The sequence below is a fragment of the Asterias amurensis genome, chromosome 1, assembly GCF_032118995.1.
Source record: "Asterias amurensis chromosome 1, ASM3211899v1".
NCBI lineage: Eukaryota > Metazoa > Echinodermata > Asteroidea > Forcipulatida > Asteriidae > Asterias > Asterias amurensis.
Genome location: NC_092648.1, coordinates 28,292,573 through 28,311,372, shown reverse-complemented (window position 1 = coordinate 28,311,372; position 18,800 = coordinate 28,292,573). Strand labels below are relative to the sequence as shown.

The following is an 18,800-nucleotide window of genomic DNA, read 5'->3' as shown; positions in this document are numbered from 1 at the left end:
CTCATCATTCCGCATGCCTATAAAGCATCAAACAAAGTAAGCCTGCAATCGGCCGAGTGGGAGATGGAGCTTTTTGTAAATATTAATACAAATTACCACTACCTTTGGCAAAGTTTTTTTTTTTTTAAACAATGATCACTCTATACTGCAGACGATAGTGAACACTGGGAAAAATCAGTGTACTGGTACACTTCAAATGTAGCTTGAGCCAATGAAGCATCGGACCAAGTAAGCCTGCAATCGACTATCACAGATTGTGGGAGAAGAATTGTGTAAATATTAATAGGGACCACAGCTAACCGATAGGTGACCGGCGGTTGTAATCAACCAAGGAAGGTGGATGAAGGTCTAGCAATTGTAAATAATTATTCCTTATTAAATGACCTATACTGACCACCAGATGACCAATGACATTGCCAAGTTGACTTTTGCTGGACTTGCAACACACATTTTGACACAATCTTTCTCTTGGCCAATATTTAACAAAATAGACCAAGGAAGCGTTTACAAAAAATAAACAACATAGTTTTACATAGTTTGCATATTGTGAATTTTTTTTTATTAAAAAAATTAAGCTCTGTGACTTTGTGCTGTGGTGTGCATAACTGGTTAATTTGGAAACAATGGCAGTAAAATTGAATACTTTTAGGCTACGTTTTTAAACTACAAACACGACATGACCAGCAATAGATATACGCTAACAAGGTATTATCTCATTAAGATACACAGCCTATATATAAAAATATATATATACCTTAGAAATAATTACATGAAAATGGTTTTTGGAATGGCTTGGTTGTTTTAATCTTATTATATAAATGTAGATATATCCACAAAAAACTTACCTGTGATATTTTTTATAGATATTGCCAAAAATCTGGAGTGGTTATGTGCACATGGGAACATTAATCCCTCGTTGGAATAGATGGATTGCACTACGTCATCAACCCCCATGTTTGATGTATAAACAATGCAAAAGTGCATACATGTACGATCTACGCACAGCTCTTAGCCAATGATAACCTTGCACGCGTGCACATTTGATCAAATATGGCGGTTGATAACGGTTAGTACACAATCTAAGAAACGTTTCGCAGATTGACATGTTTTTGAATCCTTTTCTCTTAAACCACATTCCATAGAAGCATTTGTTTTTCAAAATGTTATACATTATCAACAGCTGCAGTGTGTCTTACCAAGAAGTTTATGTGGTAAATATTGAAGTAATTACTTTAAGGTAAACCCTCCCTGTAAAGTCACCTGGAAATATAATTTTTTTTCTTTCAAACAAGAGTATATGCTTACGAACAATAAAACAATTTTTTTAGTAATTGTTTGTCACGATTTATATGTTTAAAAAATATATAAAGTTGTTTGGGGGGCTGACTCCGCCTACCCCTTTTGTGACGTCAATCGAGGCAGACTTTGCCTGCAATGGTATAGTAAACACACTGCAAAGTACATGTACGTCCAAGTCGTGAGTTGGTACATTTCAAAAAGTGTTTTTCTGCATTCAGCAGCAATACACCTGGTCGGCATTGCCGGAAAAAAACTTTTTTTTTTTTTTTTTTTTTTTTTTTTGCAATTGTGTTTACTCTACGCATTACAGGCAAAGTCTACCTTGATTGACGTCACGAACAGCGCCCTCTCGGGTCGGGGTCTACTCTTAAATTTGTAAATAACATAAGAACTGATTTTTTAAAACCTTAGTTAACTGTTTATTCACATTCCACTCATCAAAACACATATATTAGTGACAAAAGCTTTATTTTGAAAAAATCCTACTTCCAGGTGACTTTAACATAGGAGAAAACAACATCACAAATCAAATACCCAATATAAAGCACTACAAGTTAAAACTAGTCAACTACTTTTATTTATTATATCACATAAAACCTTTTGCTATTGGAGGTACTGCTGTGGCTATGGTTGTGTATACCGTTGTTGACATGATTGTTGATACAGTTGTGGATAACGTTGTGGATACTAGTGTAATCTACAGTGTTCCACCTTGTGCTGAGTAAAATATAAATCAACAACTGAATAATTAATTGTACTATATTATTTTATATTATATTATAAGTATCCAGTTTAGAGAAATTCATACAAATTTATCAAATTACCAGTTGTCATTATAGACCCTTTGTTACAATACCCATTGCACAAGCGCTAACTTTTGAATGAGGTGCATGCTGGTCTAGCTAGGGATCAAACCTGATCGCTAGCTAGACCAGCATGCACCTTATTCCACGCCTACAGCGCGCGTACCGAGTATTTGCGATAAGGTCTATTTCACAAGCCCAAACATCGCCTTCATTGAGGGCCCATGTGTACACCATGCACATCATTTGACCTCAATGATAGTGGCCTATGCAAGTGTCTACTAAACCAGAACTATAAATCACTGGAATGTAAAGCAATCTGTATTCTATTTTGGATTACAACACTCAATTTGATCCATTAAGTAGTTTACACAAAATTTGGTTTCTTTGAATAATTTGATAATACATACCCCGATTGTTGACATTCTTGTAATAAAATTGTTCACATAAACAATTTTTAGAGATATAACATCTTCATTTCATGAATATAGACTACGTAGTGAAAAATAGTGAATGAATTCTCTGTTATTTATATACATTATGATGCAAATTTTAACAAACAAGTGACCTAAAACAACATTAAGTAATAGAACAATATGTACGACATCCAAACAATCGAAATGATTTATGTAAGAAAATTGCAATTAAAAAACTTGCCTTGTAAACAGTGGTGTTACTGGGGGGTGGGTAGCCGTTAGTCAAGGCGCACAAGGCACCCCCAGATGTTGCACGACCCCAGATATCACACATGAACTTGACAAGGAAAAAAAAAGTGCGAGTGGCGGAGCTGCAAAACACCTTTAGCAACTCGTTTTTGGGCCTTATGTTTTTTCTTCACTTTTTGCCACAGATTTTGGTGGGAGAAATGTAATGCATAATGTACTGCACTAAAAAGTCATGTGCTGAAAGCAACACACAGAAGGTGCATATATGAATAACTATTTTAGATAAAAGAGTTGTTAAAGTCGTTTCGCAGCTCCACTGGTCTTTTTTCGTGCATTATATCTGGGGGTGCCGCCGCCGCGTGCGCCTTGATTAAGGCTAGGGGGTGGGGGGGGGGGGGTGATGCAAAATAAGTACTTTTGAGATTAGAAATAAACCTGACTACATTGTACACTATGAGCTTTAGTGATAGTTTAGATGTTTAAAACTAGTTTTCCATTTCATAACAGACAAAGTATTTGATTTTACACTCACGTCTATTGTTGGTTTGAGCTGGCTGGGGTGAGGTAAACCTGGCACCCATCTATAGGTTTCATTGTTGTCTCCACAATGTAGCCCAGGGACTGTCCGGGAACCAGACTAAAGTTGTAATGCTGGATAAGCTTAGCCAGGAGGACACGAGCCTCGATCTGTTCAAAATATAATTTTAGATAATTTCAGGTTGAACAAAGAACAATTGAATACAATAGAGCAGATTTTTTTTTTTTCCATTTATAAAGTGGAAGGTAGTTTTAAACTTTTTTAAGAGAATTTTCTCCGAACACGTACATTTCAACAGGTGATGTGGCTTCTAACGAAAATCCTACAAAACATTTGCGTTATGCCTCAGACAGTGTAATACATACATGTAACGTGGATCATTGTCAAGGCTGATAGACATAACATGATGTTGAGATCCAGACAAAATATGTGAACATCCTTTGACAACAATTGAATAAATTGGTCGTTTGTTGACTTTTGATTGGAACCAATTAAAAGGAGACACTCACCAGTGCAAATTGTTGACCGATGCAGTTTCTTGGTCCAATCGAAAATGGGGTGAAGGCACCTGATGTACTTGAGGAGAAAAACATTATAAAACCATCAATTGATCCAGAAGCCTACAAAACACCCAACACGTACTGCACCGACACGTTAACATAAATTAAATTTTTCAATTTGACCTTTACCAGTAGAAGCTGAGGCTGCCCTGGGCTTGACAATAAATACTCTAAGGTTGTTCTGTTGTTGCTGTCTGGATAGCCAATTTGTTTTGGATACTCACCTTTCATTGCCATGAAGGAATCGATCCGGGATAAACTCCAACGGGTTCTTCCAATGTTTCTCACTTCTTCCACTGGCATAGAATGAAACCTAGAAAACAGAGGGGAATCATTTTGTTACAAACCAAAAAAAAGAAAAAGATTCTAAACGATTGATTCAGGTATGGATTCAAGTGTCAGGTAATAATTTTAAAATAATAAATAAGAAGTTGAATTTCGATGTCTGAGCACTGTCAAATAATAATAGGATTTGTATAGCACTATTCCTTCTAGATCATCAACAAGAGGCATCGAACAAATTTGTTTAGTGGTAGCAAATCATAACAAGGATTCAAACCCGTCCCAAACTAGGTGAAAGGCACGTGACGTCTTCTGCATTTATATCTCTGAGTTTAATAATGTGACCAAAATGCTTCAGAGAAACAATTGCAGAAAACATGCAACGAGTAACAATGGATAGCAACAAACCAATCAAGTTATGGAAATACATCTTGAAAGTAACTTTGAAAGTGTGAACATAGGAAATATAACAAATATCTTGAAGAAGTTTGTTACAGAGAAAAGATCCAGCATGTGGGAATGAATGATTGAACATTATTAAGAATACTCTACCCCAAGGATGGTGGATGCGGGTATCTTGGTGTTGGAGATGACACAGTCCGATGTTGTAATCCTCATTGATCCAGTTGCAGGGGGACGCAGACGAAGGGTCTCCTTCAAAACCTTCCGAAAGAGCGAGACAAGAACTTATAATATCTGTATCCCTAAAGAATTCCCCCTTGCCGGTTTTGTATCCTGGCTTGGTCAGGTGGGGTTCATTACTTTAGGCTAGTGCATGAAATTTGCACTGCTGTGAACTATAGATACGCGTCAAGACATTGTGGTTGAGTAATTTGTGGGAAGTAGCATCTGTTTTTTTAAAGTTTTGCTTTTAAAAGCAGTGGACACTATTGGTTATTGTCAACGACTAGCCTTCACAGTTGGTGTATCTCAACATAAGCATAAAATAACAAACCTGTGAAAATTTGAGCTCAATTGGTCATCGAACGTGCAAGATAATAATGAAAGAAAAAACACCCTTGTCACACGAAGTTGTGTGTGTTTAGATGGTTGATTTCGAGACCTCAAGTTCTAAATGTGAGGTCTCTAAATCAAATTCATGGAAAATTACGTCTTTCTCTAAAACTATGGCACTTCAGAGGGAGCCGTTTCTCACAATGTTTTATACCATCAACCTCTCCTCATTACTCGTCACCAAGTAAGGTTTTATGCCAATAATTATTTTGAGTAATTACCAATAGTGTCCACTGCCTTTAAAGAGATATGGCCTAACATACGAATGGCCGAATGGCGAGGGCTACACATAACCAATTTGCGATATCCACTAAAATCAACTGCAAGCAAGGGCATGTTGCCACCAAATCCTGGGGCTGAGACAGGGTTATCCCTAGACTTGACTCAAGTCCCAATCCCGTGTCATCCCCAGGAAACTACTGTTTTGTGATGCTCTGCATTCCAAAACCAAAATTAATATTCTTTATCCCCGATGCAAATTTAACATCTATTAAAACCTATTCCGCATGCGGGACTTCACGATGTAGCAGTCACCTGGTATGTAAATGTATTCACTTATGAATATGTAACATTGTTACGTTTTGACCAATCAAACGCACCCAAAAAGAAGACTAGTTCATTTGTCACTTGTGGGTTAAGTACTTAGTTGATTATTGAAATACATTTTTTAATAACCAATTAATTATAAAAAAGAAAGCACTAAATGTTCATTTGAATTTAAGTGATACGTTGTAACATACATTGGGGTCGGTTTTGTTTGCAAAATTAGAATTTTGGGAAGTGCAATAAAACGACTTATGACACCGACACCCCCTTGCCGGCTAATGAGTTTACCCGCCCCACATGCGTGAGGCACATAGATGCGTGCCTTACAACGGCTTCTACTGTGATGTCACAGAGTATAATGACTTTACCGGCAGGGCAGCGCTTCCGCGCTCCCATTGGTTTTGTACATCTCCCCATTTGGGGAGATTTTCCAATAACAACGTGCAGAGTAAGAAACGACCTCGTCAAGTCCCATTCTCGGGACCACATTTTGACGGCGAGCGCACTGTACTGTATGCTATGGGTTTTTCATAGTAAGTTGAGGTAATAGCTTAGGGACCTCTCACACGAGAATGGGACTTGAATCAAGTCTAGGTTACCCCCGTCACAGTCTGTAAGGATGTAAGCATGGGTACATCCACCAGGAGCCTGGCAAATACTGGTAGCATGATGAACTACCTTCCCATCTATTTATGGAGCAGTTATGGTTAAGTGCCTTGCTCAAGGGCACAATGCAACAAATTGTACCCATAATTGTGGCTGCGCACCAAGGCAATTAAAGTTGGGAAATTATTACCACAAAAAGGTAAAACTTTTTAAACCAGGACCCTGAGGCTCGAGTGGTCGGTCACTTTGACGACTGGAGTGACTGCTTCTAGAATGTCCTCTGAAATTTACTTACGGCCACCATGTATTCCAACTTGGACAGATCCTCATACGGGATAAACTCTTTAGTGGAGACAACGGCATCGACTTCAGTTTTCAATCTGTAATTGAGCAGTACACATCTCAGTTATTATCTGATATGTGGGTCAGGTTGGCTCAGTGGTTTCTTTCCCTGTCATATACTCCAGGGACCCTGGTTCAAACCCCACCTCAGACCGGAGCCCTGCATGCAGACTGGGTTTTCAGCCCCATCCTGATTGCCAGGGTTTTTCCACACATCTAAATCTGAACATTTCTTCTTATTTCCTGTCTATCCTGTTGTTTGCGCTTATTGTGCTGTTGAATGTCTAATATGTAAACTTAGTTTTGTGTCTGGAAAACAAACTCAGACAAATTTCCCAAAATAATTGAGACTGCATAAATGTTTTGCACAAAAAATTGATGTCCAAACTAAAATGTAAATCTAAATTCAAACATTCATCCATTTTAAATGTACATTCATAAATACCTTAGACAGTTTCACTATTCCTATTGGTGGAGAGCGCGTCACGAGTGTGTATAAACCTTTGTTTATGACCAGTAAAAAGTGTTGAAACATGGGCGTGACACGTGAGCTTGCACCTGTGCTTATAAGACAGTTTCTTCATTCCTATTGGTCGAGAGCAACGGCCGGGACAGTTGTGCCACATCACGCGATACGCGAGACGCGCACAGCATTTCCTTATGAGGAGTTGTTTACCCGAGGGCGGAGGAGGGCCTTACCATTTCATAGCTGGAGGGGTGTTGTGTTGAAAGTAATCATTGAACAATTATAATTTTTACATTTATTTTACTTCGTCTCGGTAAAATTATCAAGAACCAGACCTCGTTGGGATTAAACCACTAGTTGAAAACCTCTTCACCACACATTGATTCCCTTAGTAACAAATATTTTCTTATGAATTAGATAAGGTTAATGTTTGTATTATCAACATATCAATAAAAAGAAATATATAATTCAATTTTTGTCAGAAAGCTTACTGATGATGAAGTTTATTCAAAAACCAATTTATCTTTGAAACTCGTTCCGCTGACATGAAGTCATATTTGAGAAAATGTCTGAAAACCTAAAAAAAAACAATAAAAAAAACAACCTGATTTGGTTGTTCCAGCCCAAATTAAAAACAGTATGTTTACAAACTGAAAACTAAACAGAAATGAAAGTATTTACCTGTACATGACTTCTGGATTCTGACAAAGTTGTATCATCGTTGAGGCCAACAGGTTAGCAGTTGTCTCTTGACCTGACAGAGGAGAGAGAAGAAGTTAATAGGGATGCTAATAGACATTATGTACATCAATCAAACTTTGTACAACAAAATGGGGTGAAAGATTCCATTATCAGGAAGATTTTCAAATTTGTTCATCAGATCATGGAAAGATTGGTTTATTTTCAGGAAACCTTTTGCCAAAGCAGGGAGAGTTAGCAGCTCTGAGGGGTAAGCTACCTGATAAAGTTACATGTTTCAGCGGTTTAAATTTGTTTTCTTATCCTTACCAGCAAGGAAGAAAGTTGTAAACTCATCCACCATCTCGTCCATGTCTAGAGCTCCAGAAGAAGAAGCTTGAGACGCTTCAAGGATGAACGCAAGGATGTTGTTACCCAGCTGCTCCCCCCGACCAAGAGCGCTTATCTGATTGGCTATGATCTCTTGTCCAGTTTCACGTAAGACACCAATGGCGTGGCGGACTTTTGCACGGTAATCACGCTGCGTTTTGGACGGGTTGTACTAGAAGTAAATAAGATAAAACAATTTTTAAAACCATATGTTTTTTGCAATACTAATCCCAGTACGCAGGACCTACAATCTTTATGCCCAAACTGAAAGAAAAACTAATTATGGTAAAGTATCTTGCTCAAGGACACAAGTCCCATAACTAGGACTTGAACCCACACTCTGCAGATCAGGAACACAAGAACTTGAGTCCGGTGTTCTTAACAGCTCAGCCACAACACACCAAGAAATCACAAGGACCAAGAAAGTGTTACAAATTCGCTGTACCTTATTCCATGGATTTTCAAACTGTGTTTTCATGCCTTTAAGGGCGATGTTGAACTCCTTATTAAACGATGTTATCTTTTCAGGATCAAACTGATGGAAATTTACTCCGAAGGCAACCTAAGAAAACAAAAGTAAAGAAGTGAAAAGATGAAATTGGAAAGCGCGTTGAGGCCTGGCATAAGGTGCTATAACAATACTATTTTATTATTATTATTAGACTTGGCTTGGTCTAGTAATGATAAAGATGGTCATGGTGGAAAACTCTGAAACTTTCTTGAAATGCAAACAATATTTGCAGTAAAAAACATTAAAGGGTGTTTAATTCTTGGAACTCTGATGACTGATTGAGCTTTGTTTGTTATTTCATGTATTTGTTGGGCACATGAAGTGCACTGCGATACAGCTCTTTGACAAAGATATCAATGTTGACTACCAGTTGTTCTAAGCTCAAAGCATGATGCATATTATGAGATCTTAAATGCATACCTTTGCGATGATGTCAATGGTTGCCTTGTTCAGCTGGTCCAAGAGATGCACATTCTTCTTGCCATCTGCACTAGCACTCAGGTGCTTAACCAGCAGGTCCGAGCTTGCGTTGAACTGACTAATACAAGTCTTCAGGTAGCTGTGGAGGTGAACATTTTCATTGATACTTTAGTAATAAGTATTAAGTAAACATTTTCTGCTTAGCAGGAGTAGAATATCAGCAGCGAAAAGGTCTGAAACTAGGATCAACAGTTTAGGAGGTGTACGTGTTAAAATAATGACATTTTCACCCTTTGGTAAAACCTCTAGGGTTTAGATTTCACAGAGTTGTTAGGAACAGTGTCCTCAGCAATGGAAAACCAGATTGAAGAGCCAGATTTCTTTATAGTGTTAACACATAACAGCTGATTTTCTTCAACAAGCAGAATTCAGATTAAAGTTCAAAATTTCTCATTGCCAAGTGCTTCAGTAAAATTTTCTGCTAAGTAAAGATTAGCAGGGGATCAGTGACAAATATACACTAATGGTATTTTGGTTGGTAAAATGTTTCATTTATTTTTTCGAGATTTGTCTGTGCTTAGCAGGTTTATGAAAGTGCGCCTTGAGCTTTTCTGTGCTAAGCCAATTTGCAATCCAAGCATTGAATAACCTTACCTTCGACTGAATGCAGGGTTGAATATATCCCGTCGTTTGGCCCACAATGTATGATCTTGCTCTGTCAAAAGCCCATGGCCAAGATATCGTGCACCATAGACCGTAGCGAGGCCATCATAGGTCCAACCTTTTGGGTATATTAGACTACCTGTCACAAGTATTTCCTATTAAAAAACAAAACAAGGGATCAGTCTCCAATTTTGGTAGATTTCTTGAATCCTGATTTGAAATGGACGCTGTGTAAATAATAATAATAATAACAACAGTATTTATAAAGCATGCAAGGCACTGAAAAAAGAAGGGGGAAAAGACAGAACAAAGACAAAGACGACCAGCTACGAAGAGGGGAAAAGGTTGGTTTTGAGAGCCCGTTTGAAGGCTGGGACACTTGGAGTTTCTGGTGAGGATAGGTAAGTTATTCCATAATCACGGAGCAAAAGAAAAGGCCCTGTCACCTGCAAGTTGATGGGTTTTGTGAACTGAAAGGGGTTTACCAGTAGAAGAGCGAAGAGAATAAGAACAGGTCTGGAGTGAAAGGAGAGATAATCCGGGGCACAGTGATTGAGGGATTTTGCCAACCAAAATGTTAGTGCGCACGCTTTGTACAATTTACATATTTCACTAAAAAGGGCCCATTTATACACATTATGTGTTTTGCACAATATTATAAACTTTTATTTATAAATACCCCCCACAGTTTCTCTACTCCTATTGGTGGAGAGCGCGTCACAGGGGGTGTTTAAACGGTTGATAATGACCAGTGTTTATAACCGGCTGGCAAGATTATCATGCGGAACGCAATTCATAGCTACTAGTAACTACTAATAGCTACTAGTAATCTATTTCTAAGCGCGCGCGTACACAAAACCAACGCGCAACAGACTCTTCACAAAGTTTTTTGAAAAAATATTTTAAACCTCAAATTTTCAATAGTCAACGTGTCTGTAATTGTATCTTTTAACGCTTTTTAACAAAAGGGCATTTATGAATGGGAATAAAAGAGTAGTGACTTGTTCTTAAACCACCGTTTAAAACCTTGCCGGGTCGTTGCCAGGCGCTAATTCGCCTTCGGCTCAGGCCTTTATCACACGGCAATTCGACCCTGCCGGCTTTAAACGGCCGTGTAAGAACTCATCGCTATCCTTTTATTCCCTTACTCATGAGTGGTTTGTAAGCCGCCTGCTGCCTGCTGCCTGCATGAAAATGTTAAAATGCTGGACAATGTATTTCAATTTTTTTGTAGGTTTTTGTACTGTATCCTTATAGGGCGATTCTAAGTTTTATAATATTATTTATTTATTATATCTAGACAGAACCTGGACAAACAATATCGTCCTTTTGTGGGGCATACCTTAATAGCCTGAGTATCAAAGAAATTCACAATACACCTATGAAGGAACCAAAACACAATCACATCACCAAACTGGTCTCCCCTGGAAGAAAAAGCAAAAACAAAAACAGCATTTACTCTAAAACTACAAATATTTGATACCACAGAAAAATAGTAGTTAGTGTCTTTGTTACCGAACTCACCAGTCCTTCATGGCATCTTCAAATAACTTGTCCTTGTCAATGTATTCCTTGACATCTTGAATGTTTCCCAAGAAAAAGCTTCAAAAGAAAACAAAAAGCTGCTCAGTAGTGATTGAGTTTTACAGACTCAGAGAAAACATTTATAAATACAAATTTTGTAAATTAAAGATATATTCCTCAGTAATGTATTATTAAACAAATTAAAAATACAAAACACAAGACCTTTTAAAGGATTTGGGTACTTTTTGTAACACAAAACACAATGTCCACAGATTTACATTAAACTTACACAGTTTGAAGATAATGATAGTAGAAAGATTCCCTGAAAATATTACTTGCTGAGGAGCTGTAGTTTTTGAGAAATGAGTAAAACAATGACATGACAATAATTTTAGTCTCAGTGATCGAGAGACGAAAATAATTGTAGCATGTAAAAACGTTTTTTTTTTTTCATGACAGTGTTTTACTCATTTCTAAAAAACTACAGCCTTTAGCAATTTATATTTTAAGGTACACTTTGAACTATCATTATCTTCAAGTACCCAAATCCTTTAAAATATTAGTTGCCGAGGTGCTGTAGTTTTTGTGAAATGAGCAAAACAATGTCATGAAACAACGTTTTCACCTGCTAAAATATTTTTGGTCTCATGATCACTGAGAGGAAAATTATTTTCATTACATTTTTTTGGTTTTACTCATGAATATTTTTCAAAAACTACAGCGCCTCAGCAAGTAATATTTTCAGGGAAGCTTTCTACCGTCAATATCTTCAAACTGTGCAAGTTTAATGTAAATCTGTGGACATTGTGTGGAAAAAAGTGAAAAACAACAATTTTTGTAGTAACCTGTTGCTTTTTTTGTAGGTTTTCAAATACAGTTTTCTTGAAAATAACCTCATTTCAGACTCAGAGAGAAACATTTCACAGAAGAAAAAAAATGGTTCCACTATTACAAAGGATCAGTAACCTTTCAAGGATCAGTATTACCTTTCACATACTACAAATAAACGATGATGTTTTTAATCTTTGGAAAACCCTTACTCACCTTCTCCGCTTGGGGCCTGGGATATGACTGTATTTGGAATGTCTGTAATGCAGAAACAACACCGAAGCAATGAACGCAATAAGACAAACCAAGAACACTGACCCAAACGTCATCACAAGCAACTCACTGATTGATGCCATTGCTGAACTGAAAAGAAAAATGACAATTGATACAAAGAGCTATTATCTATAAATGAGAAGGGAATGACTGCAAGAGTCAGATGAAGAGTTTGTGTTACACACAACTCTTGTATTTAAAACGCTAGGCAGGGGTGTGTGGAGCGCGCATCCATAGTCACACTCAAATGGCAACACAGTGCTTATTCATTGATGTCTTGGTGCCCTTGCCCTTTCAAAAACAAAGCATCATGTCTAGTCAGGCATTGCAATCTTATGTAAGGCTATAGTCCAAACTCCAAACGATATGTTGTGAAGTGACGTACAGCCTTAAGTCAAAACATATTAAAGTGATGTGACACAGGAGATGAGAAATTGAAGGATACACTGGCAGTACCCTGTAGACAAAAATGAAAGAATCTACTCTCAAAGATTCTGGTCAATCTAAAATAATCAGAGTCATGGCCTGGTTTGGTAAATCCATGGCTAAAACTATGTCAGGCTAGTGGCTACACTAGTGCTGGGTCCCACTATTTAGCGCACTGACTGGATGATCTCAAGACAAAGTTAATAATACCTTTAAACCTGTGTTTAGGCTATTGTTTGAGATGCTGGAAACACTTAAACTGATTGCCACTTTTTTCAGAGAAAAAAAAATGTTTTCCCGCAAAACCCCCCAGATGTTTTAAGACTGTATAATTGGCTGGTACGATGCTTACTACATTGAGAGTGGACTACACCATAGACTACACCCTTCCTTGGCCACACACAGTGAAGTGTTCAGGCTACATCATATACAAATATTGGGCTAGATGGATGCTTGCCAGTCAACCGTTAATGCGCACCAAGCAAGTTGGTCAGTCGGAGTTGTGAGTTGGCCAGTCAGAGTGAGGAGTTAGGCAACCAGAGTGAGGAGTTTGCCAGTGGGAGTTGTGAGTTGGCCAGTCAGAGTTGTGACTTGGCCAGTTGGAGTGTCAAGTTGGTCAGTCGGAGTTGTAAGTTGGCCAGTCGGAGTTATTGTTGTGAGTTGTTGACTCTTTGAAGTTGCGAGTTGGCCAGTACGAGTGACGAATTGGGCAGTCGGAGTGACCATTGGACAATTGGTGAGAGGAGTTGGCCAGTGGGAATTGTGAGTTGGCCAGTCAGAGTTGTGTCGGAGTGATGAGTTGGTCAGTCAGAGTTGTGACTTGGCCAGTCAGAGTTATTCTTGTGAGTTGGTCTGTTGAAGTGTGAGTGACGAGTTGGGCAATCGGAGTTGTGAGTTGGCAAGTTGGAGTGAGTAGTTGGCCAGTATACAATTGTTGCACGCTGTGACGGGGTCTATGGCGTTTTGTACACCCGAGGGGAGAAATGGAACCCGAGGCGAAGCCGAGGGTGCCATTTCCCCTCGAGGGTGTACAAAACCCATGGACCCCAGTCACAGCGTGCAACAATTGTTTTGTTATACCTTTGTATAATTGTTATTTCTCTTCTCAAAGTTCTGTTGTCATCTTCAAACATTATTACGACGGACTATTCATTGTTTAATAAGCAGACGAACAAGAAACAATTCCCTCAAACCATCGGTTGTTTCGGACACAGCGCTGGAAATCGACCAATGCTGGGAACGATCAAGGTGATGTACACCGGTGTACATCACTTTTCATGTTACCCGGCCCGTCGAGCCATGTAACGTGCGTTTTTGTTGCGCGTCACATGATTGATCTCGACCAATCAAACTTCACAATTTGTTTAGAGTATTGCTATCAGAGTTATGACTTGGCCAGTCAGAGTTATTCTTGTGAGTTGGTTTGTTGGAGTTACGCATTGGCTAGTCGGAGTGTCGATTTGGCCAGTGGGAGTTGTGAGTTGGCCAGCCAGAGTTGTGACTTAGCCAGTCCGAGTGACGAATTGGCCAGACAGAGTGAGGAGTCGCCCAGTCGCAGTTTTGAGTTGCCAAGTCGGAGTGAGGAGTTGGCCAGTCAGAGTGACGAGTTGGGCAATCGGGGTTAGGAGTTGGCCGGTGGGAATTGTGAGTTCGCCAGTCAGGGTGACGAATTGGTCAGTTGGAGTGAGGAGATGGCCATTCGGAGTGACGAGTCATTGTGGAACTGGTTCAGAAGGAACCATCGATCAAGGGGAAGGTCCAATCCCGGGAGGTGGATGCATGATGGGGTGATCAGTTACCAGAAACTTGTGCGGGGTGCAGTGTGCTTTTATGCTTTAGCTTTAGAGAACAGTAGCGGTTCGTGGTTGATAGCGGTTCGTGGTTGATAGCACGTTGGGGGTGATAGCGCGACCTCTTGTGACAAATCCAGGAGAGTCTTGAACCAAGACGACCCTGATGTGGCACACTTTCTTTGGATCATCTGAACAGGGAAATTTACTTTAAATACTCAAGACTAGTAGTAGGCAATCATGTTTGAGCAGCTAACGGCAATTCCTCCAAGCTGGACCACAGTACTCAGCCACATCCAGAGCTGCAGATAGCTAGTGCAGGGGTGGATTTCACAAAGGTAGTCCTAACTTAGGACTAGTCCTAAGCAATGCTAAGAGATAGGACTGGTCCTAAGTTAGGACCAGTAACTCATCCTAACTTAGGACTGGTCCTATCTCTTAGCATTGCCTAGGACTAGTCCTAAGTTAGGACTACCTTTGTGAAATCCACCCCTGATGTGCTAAGTGTTTCTGCATTTGCTACCAAGGATTTACTATAGACAGGCTGTGGATCTGATTGTTTCTGGTCGCAATTTTGGCAGCCACCTTCGAGAGGTGAGATTTAAAAGTTGATTGTAGGGCATGTAGGGTCACCGCAATGGTATGGAACGGCTACAGCTTCAACCACATTAACACCACCAAGCCGCCCCAAAATTAAAAGGTTTCCTAATAGTAATACCCAAGGTGAACCGCATAGCAATTCTCACTTCTCCAGTGTATCTTCCATCACGCAGCAGGCATGGGGCCAAAATACCCTCTGCTCCAAAAAAACTTTATCACAAAAAGTGATACTTTGGCTGACCACCGAGTTGACTATGGTGCTACAGAGCTCATCGCTCTCATTCAGCTGTGGCACCAAAATGCATTTGAGAGGGAGGCCATTGAAATTCACCAGCGAGACACCCTTCCTCAAAACATCAGTCTCCAGCATTGCTCCATGATGAGCCAAGTAACATTGGCTCCTACCCTTCCTGACCAGTTTGCCTGTCCTTCTGTTCTATCCTCAGCACATTTCCTGAACTGTATAACTTGCCCAAGGTCACTCCGCTCATAAAAAGGGCAATCTTAAGTTTCAACTAAATAATGATGATTTTCAAGATTATTTTTCTGGTCCAAAAAAATACAATATTTTTTGTTTCCAATAATGTTTTTTGTTCCATATTTATATCCTAGACCCCCCCCCCCCCCCCCATTGTATGCAATTTTAACTTCAAATGAAGACACTGAATGAAAACCATCCTAATATTAAATCATATATTTACTAATTTAGGAACATTTTTAATTTAAGCATCAATAATCAATATATTTTATTGAAGTTTCTTAGGAACTTACCCCCTGAACCCCTGAATCTGATGACGATCTCACGTTGTAAGACTCCAAGTCAGAAAGTGACCTGGTTGCTAGCTGCTTGTTGACTGCTCTGTTCACGACTTTACTCCTATTTCTCTCAGAGTGTCTCAATGTTGTCAGAGACTTCATCCATGCTTACCGGTACATGTACTGCTACTGCCAGGAGGCCGTGCTCATGCAATTCCAATGGGTGGTTGGATGCGCTGCTGCGTAGCGTAGTATCAATGTTTGGCATGCACAATGCTATATGAAGGTCTCTCCATGGTTGTATCATAGGGCTACACAGCCTTTAGTCAAGGCGCACGCGGCACCCCCAGATATCACGCACGAAAAAAGACCAGCGCTGATCTTTTATATTCGTGCGTGATATCTGGGGGTGCTGCCATAGACCTTTTCGCAAATACCGGGGCGCGCGCGTAAAGCTTGGAATTAGGTGCATTGTGGTCCAGCTGGTAGCAAAATTTGATGCATATCTATCCCACAATGCACCTCATTCAACAGTCTGCGCTTGCGCATTGGTATTTGCGATAAGGTCTATAGATATAGACCATGGGATGATTGCTGGAATTGTTCAAAACCGTAGCACCCACTTTTGGACCACGCAATTGTTGTATGTAGGTATGAAATAAAATACAGAAAATCTATTACTTGCTGTTGCTTGGCGAAAATCCTGCACCGAATACCGAAAAGAAACAATTACAGCGACAAATAGTGATCTAAAAATCCTCTGAAGCCTGCGATGTGGGTGACGTCATACGAAGCATTATCGTGTTTCGTTCCCACACTGTACCATTATAACATACAGAGTATTTCTTCAAACCCCTGAATAAAAGAATGCCGATTCGTAGGCTCGTTCGACAAAATTATAAGTTATCACACAAGCGCGAGTGGAATACGAACAAAATAGTGCGTCTGCGTCCCACATCTTACTCGGCCGCGCGTGTGATAATAAAAATTTAACACACGCACGTCGTAGCAACAAACAACAAATGGCATTGTACTTGATGTTCAATCAATAAAATCATGGGTTTTTGTTGTAGGCCTTTGCATGTTAATCGGACAGAAAAGGGGAAAATTGACATCGTTCACATTAAACACTTGGAAAAGGTTCTTGCACTGCCGTGAACGATTGGTAAATAGTCCCAGTGTATATACAGACGTTATCAAAACATACTGTTTTTGACCTAAAATTACCAAAAAGTTGGTCTGTTCACGAACTGTGCAGTTTTAGAGCTTAGCAACAACCAAATTCGGATTCAGTACCATTGAAAACCCTTGTTTGTCAAATTTCATGCGGTCCGGAGATGGGGACCACGAAACCCCCAAAATAGGCCCCTTTTCAATACCCATCCCATGGTCTAATATAGAATTAAATAACTAGATCGGCCGCGCGTACAAACGCGCCATTACCTGTGTAGAAAATAAAATTGTTCGCCATGGACGCGGTAAAAACTTCACGTTCGAAAGGCGACGCGCAAAAATGAACACGGGAGATAGGCCTTTGACGCGCTAAATGTCACGTGCTGACGGCAAAATTCACGTGCTGACGGCAACGCACAGAAAATGTACACGGGAGATAGGCAATGGCAGCCCCCATGCCAGAACCTGCGTATTTACGCGCGGCCGATCTAGTTATTCTATTCTATATCTATGGGTGCCGCCGGTGATTATCTGGGGGTGTGCGCCGCCGGCGCCGCCGATCATCATTTCATTATCTGGCTCAGGCTCAGCGTGCTGATATCCGTGCAATACGCGCTGCTCCATAATGCAGGTTAAATGCAAGCTGCGTACACAGCACGCGGAGCTGAGCCATGGCCGGTGTGGCGGTTTCAGTCTTCCGCCTAGTTCAGTTTTCCGGGTGACGTAGTCGGACATATCAGCACGTTGTTCGAACGGTTTTAGCTTTCCGGCGTGTTCAGTTTTTTCCGGGTGACCTGTCAGATACCGCCGCGATCGGCGAGTACTGTAGTTCTCTCAGCCGTGACCCCAAATTGTTTATATTACGATTCTTTTATGTGTAGTCACATAATCTCTTGCCCCATCTTCACATGTATTCATAGGTACAACTTTAGGCAGGTCACACTCTGCTTGCATAAAAAACAACTCATACGATCCACGCGTTTGCCGCTAGTTGTACTGGACTGGTGGACGCCGCCATGACAGCTACCGGAGGGTAACGGATGACTCAATACGGCACTAAAAATGGACTACTTTCGGTTGCTGTGCGCAGGCATCGCATGACGTAATGCTACCGTATTTGGTCATTCGGAAAACTGAACACAGCGGAAAGTTCGGAGCCCAAGCCGTGGTTTGAGGAGAAAGGCCCCTAGGATCTCCAAACTCGCTGCTGCTTTTTTAGGGCGCCCTCACTTGTCTTGAAAGTATCCACCTAAGTCGCGGGAACCGATTGTCCACAAGTCTAATATTGAGCTGGATCTCCCCACTTGACAACGCGTGATTAAATTTGAAATAACATCAAAAGTAATTTGTTTCATTTTTTTTGCAATGATTTTGTCAACAACATTAGACAACCAATGTCTGTTGAAAAATGGAGGTAGAAATAGAACTGATGATGTCTATGCGACACAGCACATGGGCAAAATCTGTGTACACCTCGACTGAACACAGGTCAATCAAATGAATAATTTCTCTAGGTTAGGCAACAATTGAGAAAGAATATGGGAGAAGTTCTAGCCATTGGAAATAAATTAAACAACATAGTTTTGCATATTGTGAAAGTTTTTTATTGTAATAAAAATACTTGTAAGTACAATCATTCAATTAGAT

The 18,800-nt window shown here is 39.9% G+C and overlaps 1 protein-coding gene across 2 annotated transcripts; it reads right to left on the bottom strand.

Annotated features, from left to right (window-relative positions):
- Nucleotides 1-542: 542 nt before the first annotated feature.
- LOC139935573 (cholesterol 24-hydroxylase-like) lies at nucleotides 543-16,377 on the bottom strand. Of its 2 annotated transcripts, XM_071930122.1 has the most exons (15): nucleotides 15,996-16,377; nucleotides 12,352-12,498; nucleotides 11,308-11,385; nucleotides 11,126-11,207; nucleotides 9,775-9,938; nucleotides 9,121-9,259; nucleotides 8,635-8,751; nucleotides 8,130-8,361; nucleotides 7,803-7,875; nucleotides 6,609-6,693; nucleotides 4,700-4,810; nucleotides 4,090-4,178; nucleotides 3,815-3,881; nucleotides 3,300-3,454; nucleotides 543-2,016 (listed from the first exon to the last, which is right to left on the bottom strand). In XM_071930122.1, exons 2-14 carry the CDS (start codon nucleotides 12,489-12,491, stop codon nucleotides 3,302-3,304), a joined length of 1,530 nt encoding a protein of 509 aa, XP_071786223.1. In that variant the 5' UTR covers nucleotides 12,492-12,498; nucleotides 15,996-16,377; the 3' UTR covers nucleotides 543-2,016; nucleotides 3,300-3,301. The 2 variants fall into 2 exon arrangements, with proteins under 2 accessions (XP_071786223.1, XP_071786222.1); XM_071930121.1 differs by having other exon boundaries at nucleotides 543-3,454.
- Between the last annotated feature and the right edge of the window lie 2,423 nt (nucleotides 16,378-18,800).